At 32.1% G+C, this 18,608-nt stretch overlaps 1 protein-coding gene and 2 long non-coding RNA genes across 3 annotated transcripts; 2 read left to right on the top strand and 1 right to left on the bottom strand.

The window, feature by feature from the left end:
- Positions 1–330: 330 nt before the first annotated feature.
- On the top strand, positions 331–5,804 carry LOC108476973 (protein ESMERALDA 1-like). The gene is made up of 10 exons (XM_017779367.2): positions 331–856; positions 1,794–1,863; positions 1,978–2,045; positions 2,172–2,260; positions 3,034–3,231; positions 3,424–3,628; positions 3,776–3,943; positions 4,219–4,386; positions 4,489–4,679; positions 5,101–5,804. Exons 1-10 carry the CDS (start codon positions 491–493, stop codon positions 5,261–5,263), a joined length of 1,686 nt encoding a protein of 561 aa, XP_017634856.1. The 5' UTR covers positions 331–490; the 3' UTR covers positions 5,264–5,804.
- An 819-nt stretch (positions 5,805–6,623) lies between these two features.
- On the top strand, positions 6,624–7,915 carry LOC108478603 (uncharacterized). Its single transcript, XR_001870318.2, has 2 exons — positions 6,624–7,063; positions 7,161–7,915. It is a non-coding gene; the product is annotated as an uncharacterized LOC108478603 (long non-coding RNA).
- Positions 7,499–8,344, bottom strand: LOC128285617 (uncharacterized). Its single transcript, XR_008276129.1, has 2 exons — positions 8,104–8,344; positions 7,499–8,008 (listed from the first exon to the last, which is right to left on the bottom strand). It is a non-coding gene; the product is annotated as an uncharacterized LOC128285617 (long non-coding RNA).
- Positions 8,345–18,608: the final 10,264 nt, after the last annotated feature.

The following is an 18,608-nucleotide window of genomic DNA, read 5'->3' on the forward strand; positions in this document are numbered from 1 at the left end:
GATAATAGTATTTAGATTTTAGAGTTGATTTAATGAAAATGTAAAGTTAGCAATTAACTTTCATTAAATCAATCCTAACATCCAAATAAAATCTACTTCATTAGATAGTATTTTGCAAAGTAACTCTAAATTTATTCAATTAACAAAAAAAAATAAAACTCATAGCAATTAAGTTTCATCAAATCATCCCCAAAACTTAATTAAACAATAAAAAATTAAGAATATTAGCTTTAGATATTAAAATGTATGTATTAAATTAAAAGAAAATAAAACTTGAATGCTAAATAAACAAAAAGTTTAAAGCGTGAGTGAGATTTAAAACCAGAAAAGAAATCCTTAACTCTTATTATATTTCATAATTCTCTCCCGTGCCAACGGGAGAGAAATAAGAATTCATGATTAAAAACCCAGAAATTACATACAAACCATTCATCTTCGAGAAAAATAAAGATTAGAGGATCAAATTCTAATTTCTTTTTCTTTTTATCAAATGCATGCGAAAAATAGGATTTCTAGTAGTGGCCATAGCACCCCATCACCCCCGGCATCACCACTACGGTCACCAAGGTACCGCCACGGAAGGAAACCGGGCCGGTTTAGCCCGTTCCAACCAGGGCGGACCGTTGCCCATCATGTCGCTTGGTTACTTCTCTCGGTTCTTCTTCGTCGACAAGGGATTTTCCTCTTTGCTCCTCTCATTTACATCTCTGGGATGCTTCTTTACATGGGCACCGTTTCGTTTGATGTGGTTCCCCTTGTTAAACACCGTCCGGCTCCGGGTTCCGTTTACCGAAGTACCCAAGTTTATGAGAAGCTTAAAATTGAGATGAATGAAGATTATTCCTCTGCTGATGCGGTGAGTCACTGTTTATTGATTTCTTCTGTTTTACTCATTTTGATAAATTCTTGGGTTTTACGATTCTGTATCCGAGTTTTGTGCAAGGTTTTCTATCTTGGTCGGATTTGTTTCTTGAACCATTTCAACTTTTGAGTTTGTCTTTGATTTCTTTCTTCTTTTGGGTTTGGGTCTTAATAGAATTTTGAGGAACTTGGAGAATGTAGTTGCATTTTTCCTGATGGTTTCATGTTGTGTTATTTATTTGAATTGAGACTTGAGTATTTCCGAATGATTCTATAAATTCTTGAAAGTTTAGAAATTTAGCAATGTTTTTCTTTTTAACCTTTGAATAAAACACAAGTATAGAATGCTGAATCAAGGAATCATTGTAGCTTTATTTAAAATTTTCACTGTTGTTCTCGAGGAGTAGCACCTGGTGTCTTTGTTTTACTTGTTTCATTTCCTGCTGTAACAATCTTTCAGATCGTATCTGGATCTGGAAAACATGGGTTAAATTTATTGTTTTTCAATGATTAAATCTTATGTCTGTATGATACAGGTGGTTTTTAGATAGTTTGATAATAGTCTTTTACAGTTAGGGTAAGAACTCAATCACTTTATTACCAGTTCCAGGACGGTAGCAGTTGCCATGGTAGCATTTCATAATTGATTAGCTGATTAGGACCATTAGGCCCCTTGTATGGGTGTTAGCTCCTTTTTGTTCTCCAGCTTCTCTCATTTTGATTCTTAAGGGCAATACAAATTATATACTGTGATGGTATCTCATCGTGTAATGTGAAAAATTTTTATCCATTCAACTTGTTATCGTAACTGTTTACTGAAATAGTTGCATGTTTAAGGCTTTGCGCATTTTAAGTTGATTTCTGATATTTTCATCTGATGGTTATTCTTGATTCGTGATTATATCTGCCTTAAAGTTATTGAATTGTTGTAGATTTTGACTATTTGGAAAAATTCCTATAAAGGGGGGGAGTGGAGGCCTTGTGTGAACAAGCCTTCTGAAGGTATGATTTCATTCCCTTTGTTTTACTGTAAACAGTTTACAGTTCATTCCCTTTATTTTGGTTGTTCATTATATTTGCTAGTTTAATATTTGATCGTTCTTTAAACTACTATAGGTTTACCTGAATCAAATGGCTACATTTATGTAGAGGCAAATGGAGGCTTAAATCAGCAGAGGACATCGGTTGGTTTTATTCTTCATTAGATTCTATTAAGTATTTATGCTTTACCTCCTTTTTCGAACAGCTTGCCTATTTTATGATCTTGTTATTTAAATTTTCTCTACATGGTTGCTCTGGTTATTTTGTAGATATGCAATGCAGTTGCTGTGGCAGGCTATCTTAATGCAACACTTCTAATCCCTAATTTCCATTTTCATAGCATATGGCGAGATCCCAGGTCTGTAGTCATCTATTTTTCGTTCTCATGTTGCTTGTGTATCTCAAGGAAAAATTATAAATTTATTAGTAACCAGTTCTATGACAAATAAATATATATGGAGAAGCTTAGCCTTATAAAATATTGTATGATCTGATTCTGTTATAAAGAGGTTCATTATCGTCACTTCTAATTTGTGTCCTGATATTTTGATCTTAGCTGTACTGATATTCAATGTTGTTATTGTTTATTAAAATATTACTGAAATTAGCTGTGTGCTTGCATGCTATTTTTTAGTTTGAGCTGTGAATCAATTAATTCAGGACGCTTTAGCTTTGCAATGTGAAATGTTAATTCTAAAAGTTGGCAATGCTTTTTTCCCTTCTTTTTTGAAGAATGTATTTAAAGCCAGACTGCCATTATTATCTTTTCATTTTAAGTTGAGAATTGCTCTTGAGGCTTTGTTTACTGGAAATTTAGAGAGACGGAAAAATTTGGGGAAGTGTTAAAATGAGGAGGGGGGGAGAGAATGATGTTAAAAAGATATTATTATAATTTAAACAAGTTTTTTCGATGCCTAACAATTGTTAAAATGCTATAATTGACATTTTCCTTAATCCAATCATTGTTTTGATTCTCAATTATCTTGGTTCATTTACCTCATTTGTAAGTTCTACGCATCATTCCTTCTTTTCTGCATTACATGTGCTTCTTGTAACCATTATTTGATTATGTTTTACACATCAGTTTGTATCGCATTGACTGAAATCTGTCCGTGGTGCTTATTTTTCCAGCAAGTTCAAAGACATCTATGATGAAGATTATTTTATCAGTGCGTTAGAGAATAATGTACAGGTTGTTGATAAGATTCCCGAGTACATAATGGAACGGTTTGATCATAATTTGACCAATGTCTACAACTTCAAAATTAAAGCGTGGTCATCCATTCAGTATTATAGGGATGAAGTGCTACCCAAGCTCCTTGAAGAAAAGTGAGTTTGAACATTGATTGTTTCTTTTTAAGTTTAGCTTGTTTGCTTCAGCAACAACTAGTGATTCCAAACTTTATTTGCTTACAGCAACACAATGTGAAAAAAAGTATTTCTTTTTGTATTTATCTATGGATTGAGTAATTATTTGCTGTTTTGTTAATTTAAGCTCATTATTTTATGATTGAATGACAGGATTATAAGAATTTCTCCTTTTGCAAATCGCTTATCGTTTGATGCTCCTCCAGTCGTACAAAGACTCAGATGCTTGGCAAATTATGAAGCTTTACGGTTTTCAAGTACAATACTAAGCCTTGGAGAAACTTTGGTTGCAAGAATGAAAAAGCTCAGTGCAAATACAGGGGGCAAGTACATCTCTGTTCATCTTCGCTTTGAGGAGGTTTGTATTATTTAAATAGAAAATGTATTTTGACAATTGATGACCTTTTTAAACATAAAAAAGGACTGCTGTTGCTATTAATAATAGCATTCTTATTGACTCCATTTTTGTATGACGTGTATAATGTACCGTTTCTGTCATATGCAGGATATGGTTGCTTTCTCTTGTTGTGTATTTGATGGTGGGGAGCAAGAAAAAGAAGACATGAAAAATGCAAGAGAAAGAGGCTGGAAAGGAAAATTTACCAAACCTGGTCGAGTTATACGCCCTGGAGCAATCAGGATTAATGGGAAATGCCCACTTACTCCTCTAGAGGTATTGTTGGTTGCATTGTTGTCTGTTTAATAAAGTTGCTTTCAGTTGAAAATTGAACTTGAGCAATTTTTGCCAGATGATGAATTTATTGTTCTTACTCGAAAGAAAGGAGGCAATTTTATTTTGTTAGAGTGGGATGGCACTAGGTAAAGGAGGCAATTTTATTTTGTTAGAGTGGGATGGCACTAGATAGAATTAGGGTAGGCCAATGTTGCTTAGGAATGGATTTATAGGTTTTCTTGATGGTTTGTTTAATATCTTCTTGCACCTACTAGGTTGGATTGATGCTAAGAGGAATGGGATTCGGTAACAATACATATATCTTTTTGGCATCCGGGAAAATATACAATGCTGAGAAAACAATGGCTCCATTATTGGACATGTTTCCCAACTTGCAGACAAAAGAGATGCTGGCATCCGAGGAAGAACTTGCTCCATATAAGGTCTGAAGCATTAGCATATAAGATTTAACCACCCATTTTCCTTTAAGTAATGCCTTTGAGATTGGATTATTATCATCTCTTTGATGGGATTACTGCTTTCAGAACTTTTCTTCCAGAATGGCTGCCATAGATTATACTGTTTGCCTTCATAGTGAGGTATTTGTGACAACTCAAGGTGGAAATTTTCCTCATTTTTTGATGGGCCATAGAAGATATTTGTTTGGAGGACACTCTAAGACAATTCGACCCGACAAGCGAAAGTTGGCATTGCTATTTGATAATCCTAATATTGGGTATGCTTTTATCTTTTTTTCAAAAAATAAAGATCAATTGATTTTGATTTAGGGAAGAGAAAAAGATTGAAAATGCTCTATTTCTGTCATGATTCAGGTAAGACCAGTATTAGACTATTGGGGAAAGGTTTTGCGAGTTTTGAAACATTAGCATCTAGATAAACATGAAGAAATACATCTTGAAACAGCTATTTTAGACACTTCAGATCTTTATATCACCTAGATTTCTTTTGCACAGTACAAACTCAATGAGATGTTTTAAACTTTTGATCATTTTGGAGATGTCCCTAGAAATCTAGGGGGTCTTCCTATGTTCTATGAGGAAACACATATCATCATGGATTGTTTTAGAATGCTTCTAAGATGTGATAATTGTGAATAAGAACGGTTGGATTCAGTTTACCTTCCCTTTTTATTCCAGGTGGAAAAGTTTCAAGCGACAAATGCTGAATATGCGGTCTCATAGTGATTCAAAGGGATTTGAACTGAAAAAGCCGGTTGATTCGATATATACCTTCCCGTGCCCCGATTGCATGTGCCGTACAAACAAATCCGCAAACTCTGGATCATCATCAGCAACATGATCTGCTTGGAGAGGGATCTCGATTGCTGTCTCTTTTCCCTGTGAAATATCAAGCACATCTTGATGCTGACCCTTATTTTGTGTGTCTAATTTGTTCATTCTTTTCGTCCTCTTGATGTTGCAAGGGGGCATACAATTCAATTTTGGGAGCTTTTGAGGAAACATTTTTTTTTTTTCAGAGATCACATTTATCTATTGATCTAATTATTTCACTGGGATTGAGTTGATAAGGCGAAGCATCGTTTTGCATATGATGTTGGAGAACATGAAATTTGACAATTTTGCAATTGAAGGGTTTAACCTCCGGCATTAACAGGAGGTCATTTCGCCATTAATGTAGCAGCTGCAGAATCTTACACATGGTATTCTTTCAGTCATACTCAGGTTTTGATTTTTCTTTTTTTAACTTTTTTTGGAAAGTAGTTGCAGTTTGAACTGTAAAACACAGGAAGGAATTTGGTGTACATTTGTTAGAAACCAGGGTATTGATTTTTGGTGTACAATTTTGTTTCATGGTTTTCAATTTTAATCCGATTTCACTAGCGATTTTTGCTTAGATATATTTTTCCTTGAATCATTTTAGGCACAGGTATTTCACAAAGTACACATCGGCAGTGGAGTAGTTTTTTTTTTTTAATATATATATATATATAACTACATAAGCCTGGTTAAGAGCAAGAAATTAGAAAGTGAACAACTAAAATTTAAGTCAATAAGCTTATGTTATACACTGGATCTACAATGCGTCCGAAATTAAAGACAATTTGGGATTGTCGTCACTTTTGCAAGAGCATTCACTTTATTTGTGCTTCTACTCATCCAAAAGGAAGGAAAAGACTTGAAATTGTGCCTTAAGATGAAGAGAGTGCTGAACTCTTGAGATGTACCACGGCATTGAAAACGTGTTGAGAATTGATCTCAAGATAAATCAAATCCTTCACATATGGGCAGGGTTTAACCATAATAAAGCCTCCCGAACAGCAGAGACTTGTGCTAAATGTGGTGGCATAATCAGCTTAAATGTTTTAACAAGTAATTACTAAATTAAAAAATACAAGTAGAATTGGTTTACATCAAACAAACCAACAATTAGCCATATTTCTATTAATAAATAGTATAAAACTAAATTAACATTGTGTTAGTAGATGCATTTTAATCCCCTTACCAAGAAAAATTAAGGAGGTGAAACAAATTAAGAAATGGAACAGAAAGGGTATTTCAGTCATGGTATATAAGAAAGGAAACTTTGACCAAATAGACAACTTGCCTGTGACAGAAGCGAATGGTGGGTTCTGGTACAATACAATAGTTTCAACTTTTGTTCTACCAATAATGCTATTTTATAATGGTCATATACAATATCAGATTTTGAATATATTCCCCAGACAAGGGCTATTAATACTGGACAGTCCCACGACACCCTCTCCCAGCAAACATTGTTACGTTGAGTTTTAAATAATTACAAAATGAAAAACAAATACAAAAACTAGAAAACAGATACTTGTAATAGAAAAATAAAATGCGAGGAGCAGTGGAAGTGGTGGTGGTTTGAGAGTTTAAAAGGTGCAAAGTCCAAAGATTTTCAGAAAGGGAAAAAAAATAAATAAATAAATGTGTGTGTATGTATATAAGATATTTATAAGAAGGTTCCAGGAATCAAGGGCCAAGATCATGTGACAGACCCATAAGATAAGGAGCAAAACTAAGTTAAAAGGTTTTTTTCTTTTTGCTTGCACTTTTTCTCAAACTTCTCAAACTTAAAAAGAGAGGCAGCCAGGCATGGTTTGAGAGATTCAGAGAAGTAACTCAAAACCCACTTCTTTTTTAACAGTATATAAAGCAAGTTAAGATAATCCTATTTGGCCTTTTATGGTCCTAATCCTATATCTTTCTTTCAGAGTCTAAACTAAAGCCTCCAAAAGCATTACAGTTTCTGAGTTGGGGCTTGGTGGCGCCACTACTACACTTGAACTGGTCCATCAGTTGAGACGACAATGTTAAGAGGAGTGAATACAAGACCGGGCAGATATGGTGGGGGGGCCAAAGTGGCTGTTTTCTTGTTGTGGATTTTGTTGTTTTTTTCTCAGTTGGGTTTGCATTTCGCTGTTCATAAACAAGGCAGTCGGCATAGCTTTCAGTTTGTTAGGTCCCCTCCCCCAAGGAAAGTCTGGTTTTCTGGCGCTGCTAATTCTTTTCATGCTCCATCAAGCTCGCCTCACTTGGCTGGAAATGAAGGTGATGAAAAGAGAATAGTTCATACAGGTCCTAATCCTCTTCACAATTAGGGGAGAAAGAAAGAAACAAAACCAGTTAGGGTGTAAGTTACTACATGTTTTGAAATGCTAAATGACTGTAAGAAGGATATTATTATTATTATTATTATTAGCTTTTGCTTTTTTTCTTGAATATTATTATAGTGAATGATGATGAGAATAGAGAGCATTGGCTTTAGCCTTTTCAGTGATGTTTCTAAATGAGGGTTCTTTTTTAGGGCAGTGTAAGACAAGGGGAAAGGCTAGTGTTAATGCCCTTGTTTCTTCTTCTTCTTCTTCTTCTTCTTCTTTTTCTTCTTCTCCTTCTTCTTCTTCTTCTTCTCGTGTACTGTACCTTTCTCTCTGTTAATGCTAAGATTGAAGACATCTTTTAAATTAAATAGGTTCAGTTCCTTTCACTCATCTGCTTTGCTTTCGTGTACAACTGTTGTGCCAGCCTATATTTGCAGGTTCCCACACTTCCCTTCTCCTTTCTGTCATGGGAATTAAGAGAGCTTCAAATAATGTTACAATGAATGTTATTGTAATGAATAGGTAATAAATATAAACGATAATAAAGAGACCAAACCCTGAAAACGAATACAATGTTAATCCGACCACAAAAAGGAAATCATAAAACGTTGGGAAATAATGTTGAAGCTGAAGAATTCATTTCTGACATCGAGAATTTCTATTTTACTATAACTAGGGTTTTAGCCCTAGGGTGTAGGTTACAGTTTTAATAATCCAAACTGTATCTAGTAATTAATAAGGTGTTTCATGTGGGTAATTCGCATAAGCTAATTTCATAATTACCCTCATCGTCTAACATGTTCATTACATAGTAACATATGAAGAACGAGATATAGTGACAAAGAGAGATGACGAGACAGACAGCTAATATATGGGCCACGTTAGCTGGTTTAGAATAAATCACGAAATTAATCAAAATTGAAATCTCATTTAAAAGAAAGAGTATGAACTTGTTAGCAGTGGGGGCATCTGGAGTGAGGGACTGGTTTTGATTGATTATTCCTAGAAGTCCCGGCCATATCTGGTTTTATTGACTTAAATGCGTCCCTCTTTCTCAAAGAGGATGCCTGTCTCACAGGGCCAACACGTTTTCTCATGACTTAGGATACCGCACCTTTCCAACATATATTAATTGGCATACTAATTTACACTGTCTAATTTAATACTACTACTAAAAATATTTTTGCATTCCGGTCATTTCCCTGCTCCTTCAATTTTTATGTTCTTTTTTTCGTATTTTTAAAACTCTAAACAATGAAGGTGAATTCCCCTTATTTATATCATATTTGTTTTCTGTAATTATATCATGTTGAAAATTACTATTTTGATGTTTAAGGGATGGGTGTGCCATGAAGAAAGTCCTACAACAACTCCAAATTAATATATTAAAATAATAATTCATTTCACTCTTCAACTTTATAAAAAAGTTATTTTAATTCTTTATTTAATTTTTTTATTTTTTAGTTTTTAAACCTACGTTTTGTCAAATCACCCGAAATAAATAAAAAGTTAACTTTTTAACTTTACTGATATTCCATACACGTAAATGACACATCGATATTTAATTATTTTTAAAATTTTTAAAATTTTAAAAATTTAAAAATTTTAAAACTATTTTTAAAAATAAGTCATTAAAATTATTTAAAAATTATATTAATTTTAATATTTTTAAAAATTAATTAATTGATGATGTGTCATGTGTGGCAATTCATATGTATGTTGTGTTACTGAAGTTAACAAATGTTAACTTTTTCATCCATTTTGAGGTTTGATAAAAAAAACAAGTTTAAGGGCTAAAAGAAATAAAAAATTTAAATGAATGGCTAAAATAACTTTTTATAAAATTAAAGGGCTAAAAAGTCATTATATCAGATAGAAATAAACATTTAAATACTAAATATATAAATATATATTAGTAATTTGATTCAGTAATGTGTCACCTAAGGACAAGGCATAGATGAAGCTGTGAAGAGAAATATATAAATTTAAAAAAGAAAAAAGTCATAAAAACTTCCTTGGAATCAGCTTTTGTCAACTAAACACATAAACAAAATAAATAAAAAAAACAAGTTCTGAAACATAAGATTGGTTGGAGAAATGAGAGATCTTTCTTCTCTAATTAATATATTGAGAGGTTCAAAAGATTCTATTCAAGTGTGAGAGAGAAGAAGCAAATTTATGAAGGCAAGCTATTAGTCTGTGTAAGGAAAGAGTTACCCCATGAAATGAATGTTTGCTTGCGAGCCATTATAGTGGGGAGTGGTGCATTTAAATGAGTGAGTTATACACTGCTTGATGAGAGTGCAACTACCTCTCATCTCTCACTATTTATTTAATAATTTTTAAATATTCCTTTTTTTATACCATATTCATATTATCTTTTATTGATATTTTGTGTCGGTCTTTTTTATTGTATTTTTTATTTTTGTTCTTTTATTTTATTTTTTAAATTGAAAGTGTTCATAAATTAAATCAGATTCTAACTCGACCCATTAAAAATATTTCTATATGAAAATGTATATATTTTTTCATTAAATAAAATAAAATAAAATAAAATAGAGATGAAATCAAATTAAACCGATTTACTTTATATTGGTATGACCATTTTTAATTTGGGCAAATAAAAGAAGGCCCCATAAGAGTTTCATACTTAGCTGGAATGCTAAATTTATGATAGTATATCAACCACCCAAAGACCTAGAATTAATGGTTAATCAATGTAGGTCACATTCTTGCTCATCCTTAATGAATTGCATGCTTTGGTTGTTGATTTTTATTTTTATTTAAAATATAAAGCAAGCCTAAGCTTAGACATCCACAACCTAAATCCCTGCCATACAGACACAGTAACCAACAGGCAGGCATAAAGAAAGTAATGCTTTAATTGTGTTGTAGAACATTCATTATAAAAATTCTTGACAAGGTATAGACTTGGAAATCCTAAAACCTACTTAACATCAAACTATTACTTTAATTGATTATAGCGTATGAATCAATCAATCATACAATTTGAAGAAAATAATATGTTGACCAATCAACCTAAACAAATACAATTAAAAAAATCAAATCAGACTGCTTCAGTTTGCCGTAACACTACAGATTGAGTTTTTCAAGTCACACCTCTCTATAATATATTCACCTATCAACTTAAACAAAACTGTATTTTTAAATAATAAAAAAGAAAAAAGAAAAATCAAAGGTGTAAAGTCGATAGGGACTAAATTTTTACTTGTTATGCATTCAGCTGGTTGACTGAGATGTCTCACAGTTTTTTAAGCTTTAAACTTGAGAAAACAAGCTGCTGGTTTTTGGCACTTTGGGATGGAATTTTAGGAAAAAGTACCATAAATATTGAAACATTGGATGTGTTCATAATGATAACAAATGAAATGCCATCAAGGTGTTAAGGCTGCTACAATATATCTAAATTAACTACGAATAAGATACAATTGGAAATTTGGGTTTGGTTGGAAAAAAAAAGGAATAATTAATTTCGACTTAATTGACTTGTTGTAGTTGAATTTTTGAAATGTGAACTTGCCCCATTTTATCACTTCTATTAGAATTCCTAATTCGAGTTCAAATGTTTAAAATCCAGTACGAGAACATCAAAAATTAATTTTAATAGGTAACATAATTTAATAAAGTTAATTAAGAATTGATTCAAACTTCAAAAATAAAATTAAGGGGTAAAATAATATTTAATCTCTAAATTTCTAAATTTGACAAATTTTTTTATCTTGGCCCTTAAGCTTCTGTTAGGTCTACATTAATCTTAAGATTTCACAACTTTTTTCAATTTTAATTCATGTAGACGTGATACTCTAAAATTATAACACATCATCATCTAAACTTTCAAATCAAATTTTAATGACTTTCTATTAGGGTTTTGCTTGACTTTATACCATCCTATGATGTTTATTTTATGCCTTTGCTTAGAACCAGTATTTCATGTAGTTTGACTGAACCATATGTATTTACAAGTGCAAAGGAAGAAAATTATTTAAGACTAGCTAAACTTTAACTATAAATTTTTAAAGAAGTCAAAATATAATTTATTATATTAACTTAAAATTTCATAAATTTTAAACGAAGTAAATGACAATTTTATTGTTTTTAGGATCAATTCCTTCACTTTTCCTGCTTGCCCTTGTGTGTGTATGTGTTTTTTTTTTTTTTGTACATAAAAGAAAATAGAAGAAAGTTAAATTCTAACTACCCCATTACCACAAGCAACAACTCATAGCAATGGTCTAAAATTTGATGGCGAGTCATCTAAATGCACCACCCCCACACTCAAATCTTATGCCAAGTTCATCGAGTGCTTCACACATTTGTTTCCTTCTCGAAAAGTATGTCAAACTTCCACTACCTAGCCTTTACTAATCAAGTCCAAGTGATCTTTTATCGTCATGTTTATTAGGTGACAATGTTCATAAGGTTGTTTCAAGAATTGCATTACCAATAACGCATCAAGTTCTACAGTCAAGCATGAGATGCCGAGAGTTTTTGCAACGCATAAGCTAGCATGAATACCCTAAAGGTTAATTATACACTAACAATAGCACCGATTATCATCATAAAGCCTCTAATCCAGTTAGCATTCTCATCTCGCAAAATAAATCTAGCTGAAGCTATCCAGAAACCTAATCTTGCAACTCCATATGTATTAAGAATACATACCCTAGGAGGAGGTTTATTCCAATTAACTCATTATTTCCCTTAAACTAACATTGGCGTCATAAGACTTATAGTTTTGCTGATATCGATTGCAAACTTTTTTGCATAATAAAAAACTGCACCAATGGAGTGGACTATCCTTGTAACACAAATTTGTCATGGAACTTTCGAAGGCTCCATAAGGAGGTCATAAGCAAACACCTTAAGGTAATGTAACACCCTATATTCGACCCAATCGTCGAGTCCAAGTTACAAGATACCACATTCGTTTCCAGAATAACTACGATCAACTATATTCCAATCCCATCATTAAACATTTATATATATTACATGTATCAAACACTATAAATAATCATTTTTGGGTCAAATATAAGCTTACAAATTCTTAATACCATTTCAGGGTCAAATAAGAACCAAATTGTAATATTTTCAAGACATCTCAAGTGGATGTGACGACTTCCAACGCTTGGTGTCGCGACTTCCAAGCTTCTTAACCTAATGATCAATTAGTAAAGTTTTCAAAATAAAATAGAGTCGACATCGTGACCTCAAACATGAGACATCATAATGAGATAACCTGATGTTGCGACATTCAGGGTGTAAAGTTGCGACTTCCATAGCAGACCACTAACTTCCTATTTTTCCTTTGATTTAACCTATCATGCTTAACATTAGTTGGCCTTAAGGCCCTAATCAACCATTCCACATAATCAAAACGTGTTCAAAGCATAACTATCAAACTATTAGTATCATTTCTAAGCATGAACAAAACCAATTTCTCATAATCACAACTTATATACAACCATTTTGACCATTCCTATCATTTGGAAAAATATTTCTAGGTACATGCCATTGACATAATGAAAGAGTTATACAAACTAAGGTTAAGTCGATTTTGGATGTTGACTTCACTTTCCTAGGGCTTCGAGAATACTTGTTGTAGCGACGTAAAAATTTTAGCTTGGTCGCTAATTGGGGTGTTTGATTGAAAGTTTAAAGATCGAGGTTTGATTTTAAAAAGGGAGTCGCCACCGATCTTTTTTCTAAGCGTGATCGGACACCTAATAAATCATCTTTTTTTAAAAGAAAATTTATTCTTGAACAAAAATGAAGGCCAAACTTGGGTCTACGCGAAAATCCAGAGAAGAATAGGGTTCGGGAGTCGGTTACGCACGAGGAAGGTATTAGAACCCTCGTGACGCCCAAAATTGGTATCTTTATTAAACACGTGTTGTCTTGATTTTCAAAAATACGAATTCAATTTGACATTTAACCGTGATTCGATTGAAAAGACCAGAATTTTTAAATTTTGATTTGTTAGAAGGGCGTTCCATTTTCAACACGAGCCGATATGATTCACCCAACATAGCGATGAAATCAACGACTTAGTGTTAGTGTTAAACCGATACGTTGCCTCATGTATTGAAATTAATTAGAAAACAAGAATAAAATTTTCGAACTAATGCAAAGCAAATTGTTATGAAATAAAAATAAATAAAAGAAAGAGTTAGAAATATATTGAAGCAAATATAAGTGTGACAATAATATTAAAAACGATAACGATGTATGCGATATTAAACGTAATACTAGAGTTAAACATGAAATGGAAACAATGAATGTATATACATAATAATGATATCAAGAGTATGTACGTAAAATATATATATATATATATATAAATAGTAATAGTGTTAGAAATATACTATATATAGTGTTTGAAATATATACCTAAGATAGTAAAAATATAACTAGTAATGTTAAAATATATACATAACATATACATATATATATAAAATAAATATTGAAAATGTATGTACATGACATATATGAAAAATATATACATAATAATATTAAAATAAAATAATAAGTGATAATAGTGAAAATAATAGGTATAATAATAAATATAATGATATATGAAAATAATACTATATATAAAAGTATATATATACTCATATAATAAAATGTATGTACTAGTATTAACAATAAATATAATAGGGATAGAAATAGATATAGTAATAATACGTACATAATATGATATTAAAATTTATATTATATATATATATATATATAACATAGTATTTGAAAATATATACATAAGATGATAAAAAATATATTCATAGAATAGTATAAGAAACCTATGTAACTAATAACATTAAAATACATACATAACATATAAAATATATAATATATATTAGAAATGATAATAATATATAAAAAATTATTCATACACTATATAAATACATACACATATATATAAATAATAATGGTGTTAGAAATATACAATATAGAAATATACATACAATAGTATAAAAGGTATATAACTAATAATATTAAAATATATACATAATAGTATATAAAAACATAATATTAAAAAACATATACACATAACATATATAAAAGCAATATATACAATATAGATTTAAAAATGTACATAATATATGCATATTAGAAATAAAACAACTAATATTAATACTACCTAAATATATACATACATAATAAAACATATACTAATAATAATAATAATAATAATAATAATAATAATAATAATAATAATAATAATAATAATATTTTATAAAGCAACAAAATAAATAAGAATGTACTAAAATTGAACTAAAAAACAAATTTTTGGGTCAAATTTATAAGGAAATAAAGAGAAAAGAACCAGATTGCTATATACGTGCAACCTGGGAGTACTGAAAATGCAATATTTCTCCATCCTTAAACGCAGCGCATGGCCAATGACCGAATTGAAAATCTCAAAAAATTCCAGGGCCGAATTAAAAGTAAAAATAAATCTGATTGCGAAACCATAAAAAAGCGGAGGGGCTAAAAGTGCAATTAGCCCCTCCAATAAAAAACACGCGGATCCTTGGAGCGGGTCGGGTCAACACGCGGGTCGGCGCCTAAACGACACCGTTTTATTTAAAAGGGGGGGACCAAAACGCACCGTTTTGGTCCCTATAAAAGACAAAAAAAAAATTTAAAAATCATTTGAAATGAGGAAGAGAGAAAAAAAAAGGGAGAGAAAAGGGAGAGAGGGAGAGAAGAGATCTCCGGCCATGGGCCGGTCACCGGTCCGATCGTCAGACCGTCACCGGCGCCGACCATCGTGTAAAAAATTTCTTATTTTTTTATTTTCTTTTATATTTTTTATATGTTTTAATATATGTATGTGTGGGAAAATAGGCCCAAAAAAACGAAACTAAAATGGGAAAAAAAATCACCTTAGGTTTTATGCTTTCGGTTCTCCAATCTCTGATATTGGTTTGATTTGGTGATATTCTCTTACTTGGATATTGATGGAACCGATGTTTGCTTCAAAAATCGAAGGTGTTTTATTTCTTTTTTTTTTTTTGAACTGTCGAAAAGAGACCAAAATTTTCAGATTTGGCCTATTTATATCCATTTACAAGTCCTTTTTTCTATTATTTTTTGTTGTCCTTTCATTTTAATTGTTTGCAGGTGCTGTGGCGGTAGAAGTGACCCGAGTTGGTGGCCAGTGCTGCAGTGGGCAGATGGTGGCAGAGGCAAGTGGCCGAATGAGACAAGGTGGCTAGGGTTTCAGGATTGGGCTAGCTTAGGTGGGCTTGGGTAGGTTTAGTTTGGGTTAGTTTTGGGTATTTGGGCTTTGGGTTTTTTGATGGGTTAGTGGGTTAGTGGATTTAGTTGTAATGTATTTGGCTTTTGTGGGTTAGGATGCCATGGGCCCAGGTAATTTGCAAACGGGCCCAAAATTGGCCTTCAACACTTGTACTTGTGCAAGGAATAAACAAACTGTACATTGAGCAATAAAGCTCAATGATACTTTTATGATTCAAGATAATCTAATATAAGATAACAATAGCAATATGACATGATGCACATAGTCTCAATGTCTACCAATACATATTCTATATTATAACACATTTAAATAACCATTTTCACATGAAAGTGCATATATATCAAGTGGCAAGCCAATTCAACTATCATGGCAATGAAAATGATCCAATCCAATTACATTTACTAAAAACCTATTTTAAAACCTTTTAGCAATTAATACCAGATCATAATTCAAACATTTATAATCTTAACATTATGACATTCAATCACAACTCCATTACAAGTCATTTAACCATTTACAAATTATTCAATTCACTTTTCTGGAGTCTATCGACTCATTCGTGCTTATCTCGCCCCCCAAGGCTCATTTACAACTAATATTTATAAATATTCACTTGCTTTCATTATTTTTTTTATTCTCATATGCATATTAATAATCCTATATTATTACTCTATTTCAATTCAACACCATTACATAAGTTTACCATTCATAATCCTTATTTACATGACTTGAACTCAGACGGATACACAAATCATCTAACCAACACACCAACTGGCATTGAAATGCATCATCGAATAAACCGAAGTAAGAGAAACTAGCACATATAATGCATCCTGGCACAGAAAGCGCATACTAGCACATGAAGTGCATCCTCATGTGAATCTTGGCGCATAATCCTATACACAATTCAATCCTATGGCATGTCAACTATATCCAACTCAGGTTGACTAGTTAATAGGGTATCAATGTTTAATTACATTTTACAATTTAGTACATATATCATCTCTCGTTCACAATCATAATTACAATTGATTTCATCACCAGTATGTATATATTTCATGTCATCCAACACATTTCTATCCTACTTCCATATCATATATCATAATTCAAGTAATTCAGACAATTTCCTATTCTATTCATTTTAGTCCTATATCATGATATTTCATATCAAACTCAACACAATAATTCATATTATCATAATGAACTCACCTTGACAATCCCTCATTCAATTAACATATATATGCAACTATTTAAATCTATCCTGAATCATAAAAGTACAAATCGGGATTTTCGAGCCACTTCTCGAAAATTTTTGCTTTTGCTTTTGCTTTTGCTTTTCCTTTTCCTTTCCATTTCCAAATGATGTGATCCAGCTCAAGTGATTGAGTCGAGTTCACATAGATTGGCCGATCGTCTTCTAGAAGTGTCGTTCACAAGATTGTCGAATTGTTTGAATCGGCTTAATAGGCTTAATGTTAATAAAATGGTGTTCAAAGTTGGCTAAGTCTACGATGGTAGGTTCGGTTAGAAAGAAACAAGGATAGAAGCTATTTGGATGGGCTTGGTTTAGGATAATAAGTTAAATAAAGATAGAAGATACAAATGGTAAACGAACTTAAACTTCAAGAAAGATTTGATACTATATCGAGTATTGCCCCAAATCTTATACCGTTTAAGGTGGCCGGATGAAAAGTAGAATGATAGGAGAACGCCACACCAGATGATGGTGATAAGTTCTAAAAACAAGTTCGGGTTGACGCCACTAGTACGCTAGATAAGTCACTCGAGACTCTTACGAAATATAAGAGGAAGTAAACCTCACAGAAACAAAATTTCATTAAAAAAATTGTCAAAAAGTCCTTTCAAAGTGATTTGAACTACATATTTATAGGCTGAGTTACCCTCCAACCGAATGGACACCTTAGAATCAACTTAAATTTCATTAATTGAGCTGAAAAGCTATTGAAATCACCAAAGAGTCTTTGGAAGCTTCTAAACATGGAAAACGCCAACCGTCAGCTTGTTTAAGAGCTCAATTCAGCTAATTAAAGGAGCTGAAAAACTTAGGCTGGAAGGATTCATTGTTGGGCAGCCAAAAGCATTTACAATCAGCTTTAAATTCCACCCTTGGGCAGCCGAACAAACGGCAGCAAATTAAAGGCAGTTTTGGGCGCACAAACAGTCTCTTGTGTGAACGCTTAAAGTCAAGCAGCCAAATGGTGTGAAAGGTTGATTCTGATCAGCCATCAAATGTGAAAGGAATTTATGAGCTGAATGGATTCCATTTAAACAATGACCATTGAGTTATTTGACCAGCCCCATGGAGAAGATCGAACAATTGCTTAAGCTTTAATTTTAGCTTAATGCTCCAGCTCCAAATTCATGCACTCATTAATACCGTTCATGCTTCAGCTGAATTTAGCTGAATGGTCACCTAAAACACATCAATAAAATTCGGTTAAGGCATATTAATCAGCTCAATTAAGTTGTACAAACTTAGGACATCTTAAATGGCTGTAGGTGCTAAAACAAATTAATTAGCTAAAAGCAATTTAATTGGCTGTAGCAATCAGGACATATTAAATAACTTAAGACCTATTAATGCTGAATGTATTTAGAAAAATTAATTAGCTTAAAACATAAATTAACTAAGACACAAAATTAATAAGTTCAAATTAAGACATATTTATGAGCTGAAAACTAATTGACTTATTTAATTATATTAATATATTTAATTCCAGCAACTTAAAACGTGTAAAATAAAAAGGTTGGAAATGAGC

The sequence above is a fragment of the Gossypium arboreum genome, chromosome 12 (genome assembly GCF_025698485.1).
Source record: "Gossypium arboreum isolate Shixiya-1 chromosome 12, ASM2569848v2, whole genome shotgun sequence".
NCBI lineage: Eukaryota > Viridiplantae > Streptophyta > Magnoliopsida > Malvales > Malvaceae > Gossypium > Gossypium arboreum.

What these genes read in the sequence shown, in the direction of transcription:
- LOC108476973 (XM_017779367.2), top strand. Translation starts at nt 491, where the DNA reads ATGCATGCGAAAAATAGGATTTCTAGTAGTGGCCATAGCACCCCATCA. An exon ending in CCCAAGCTCCTTGAAGAAAA is followed by an intron (nt 3,232 to 3,423) that starts GTGAGTTTGAAC and finishes ATTGAATGACAG; the next exon opens with GATTATAAGAATTTCTCCTT. An exon ending in TTCATCTTCGCTTTGAGGAG is followed by an intron (nt 3,629 to 3,775) that starts GTTTGTATTATT and finishes TGTCATATGCAG; the next exon opens with GATATGGTTGCTTTCTCTTG.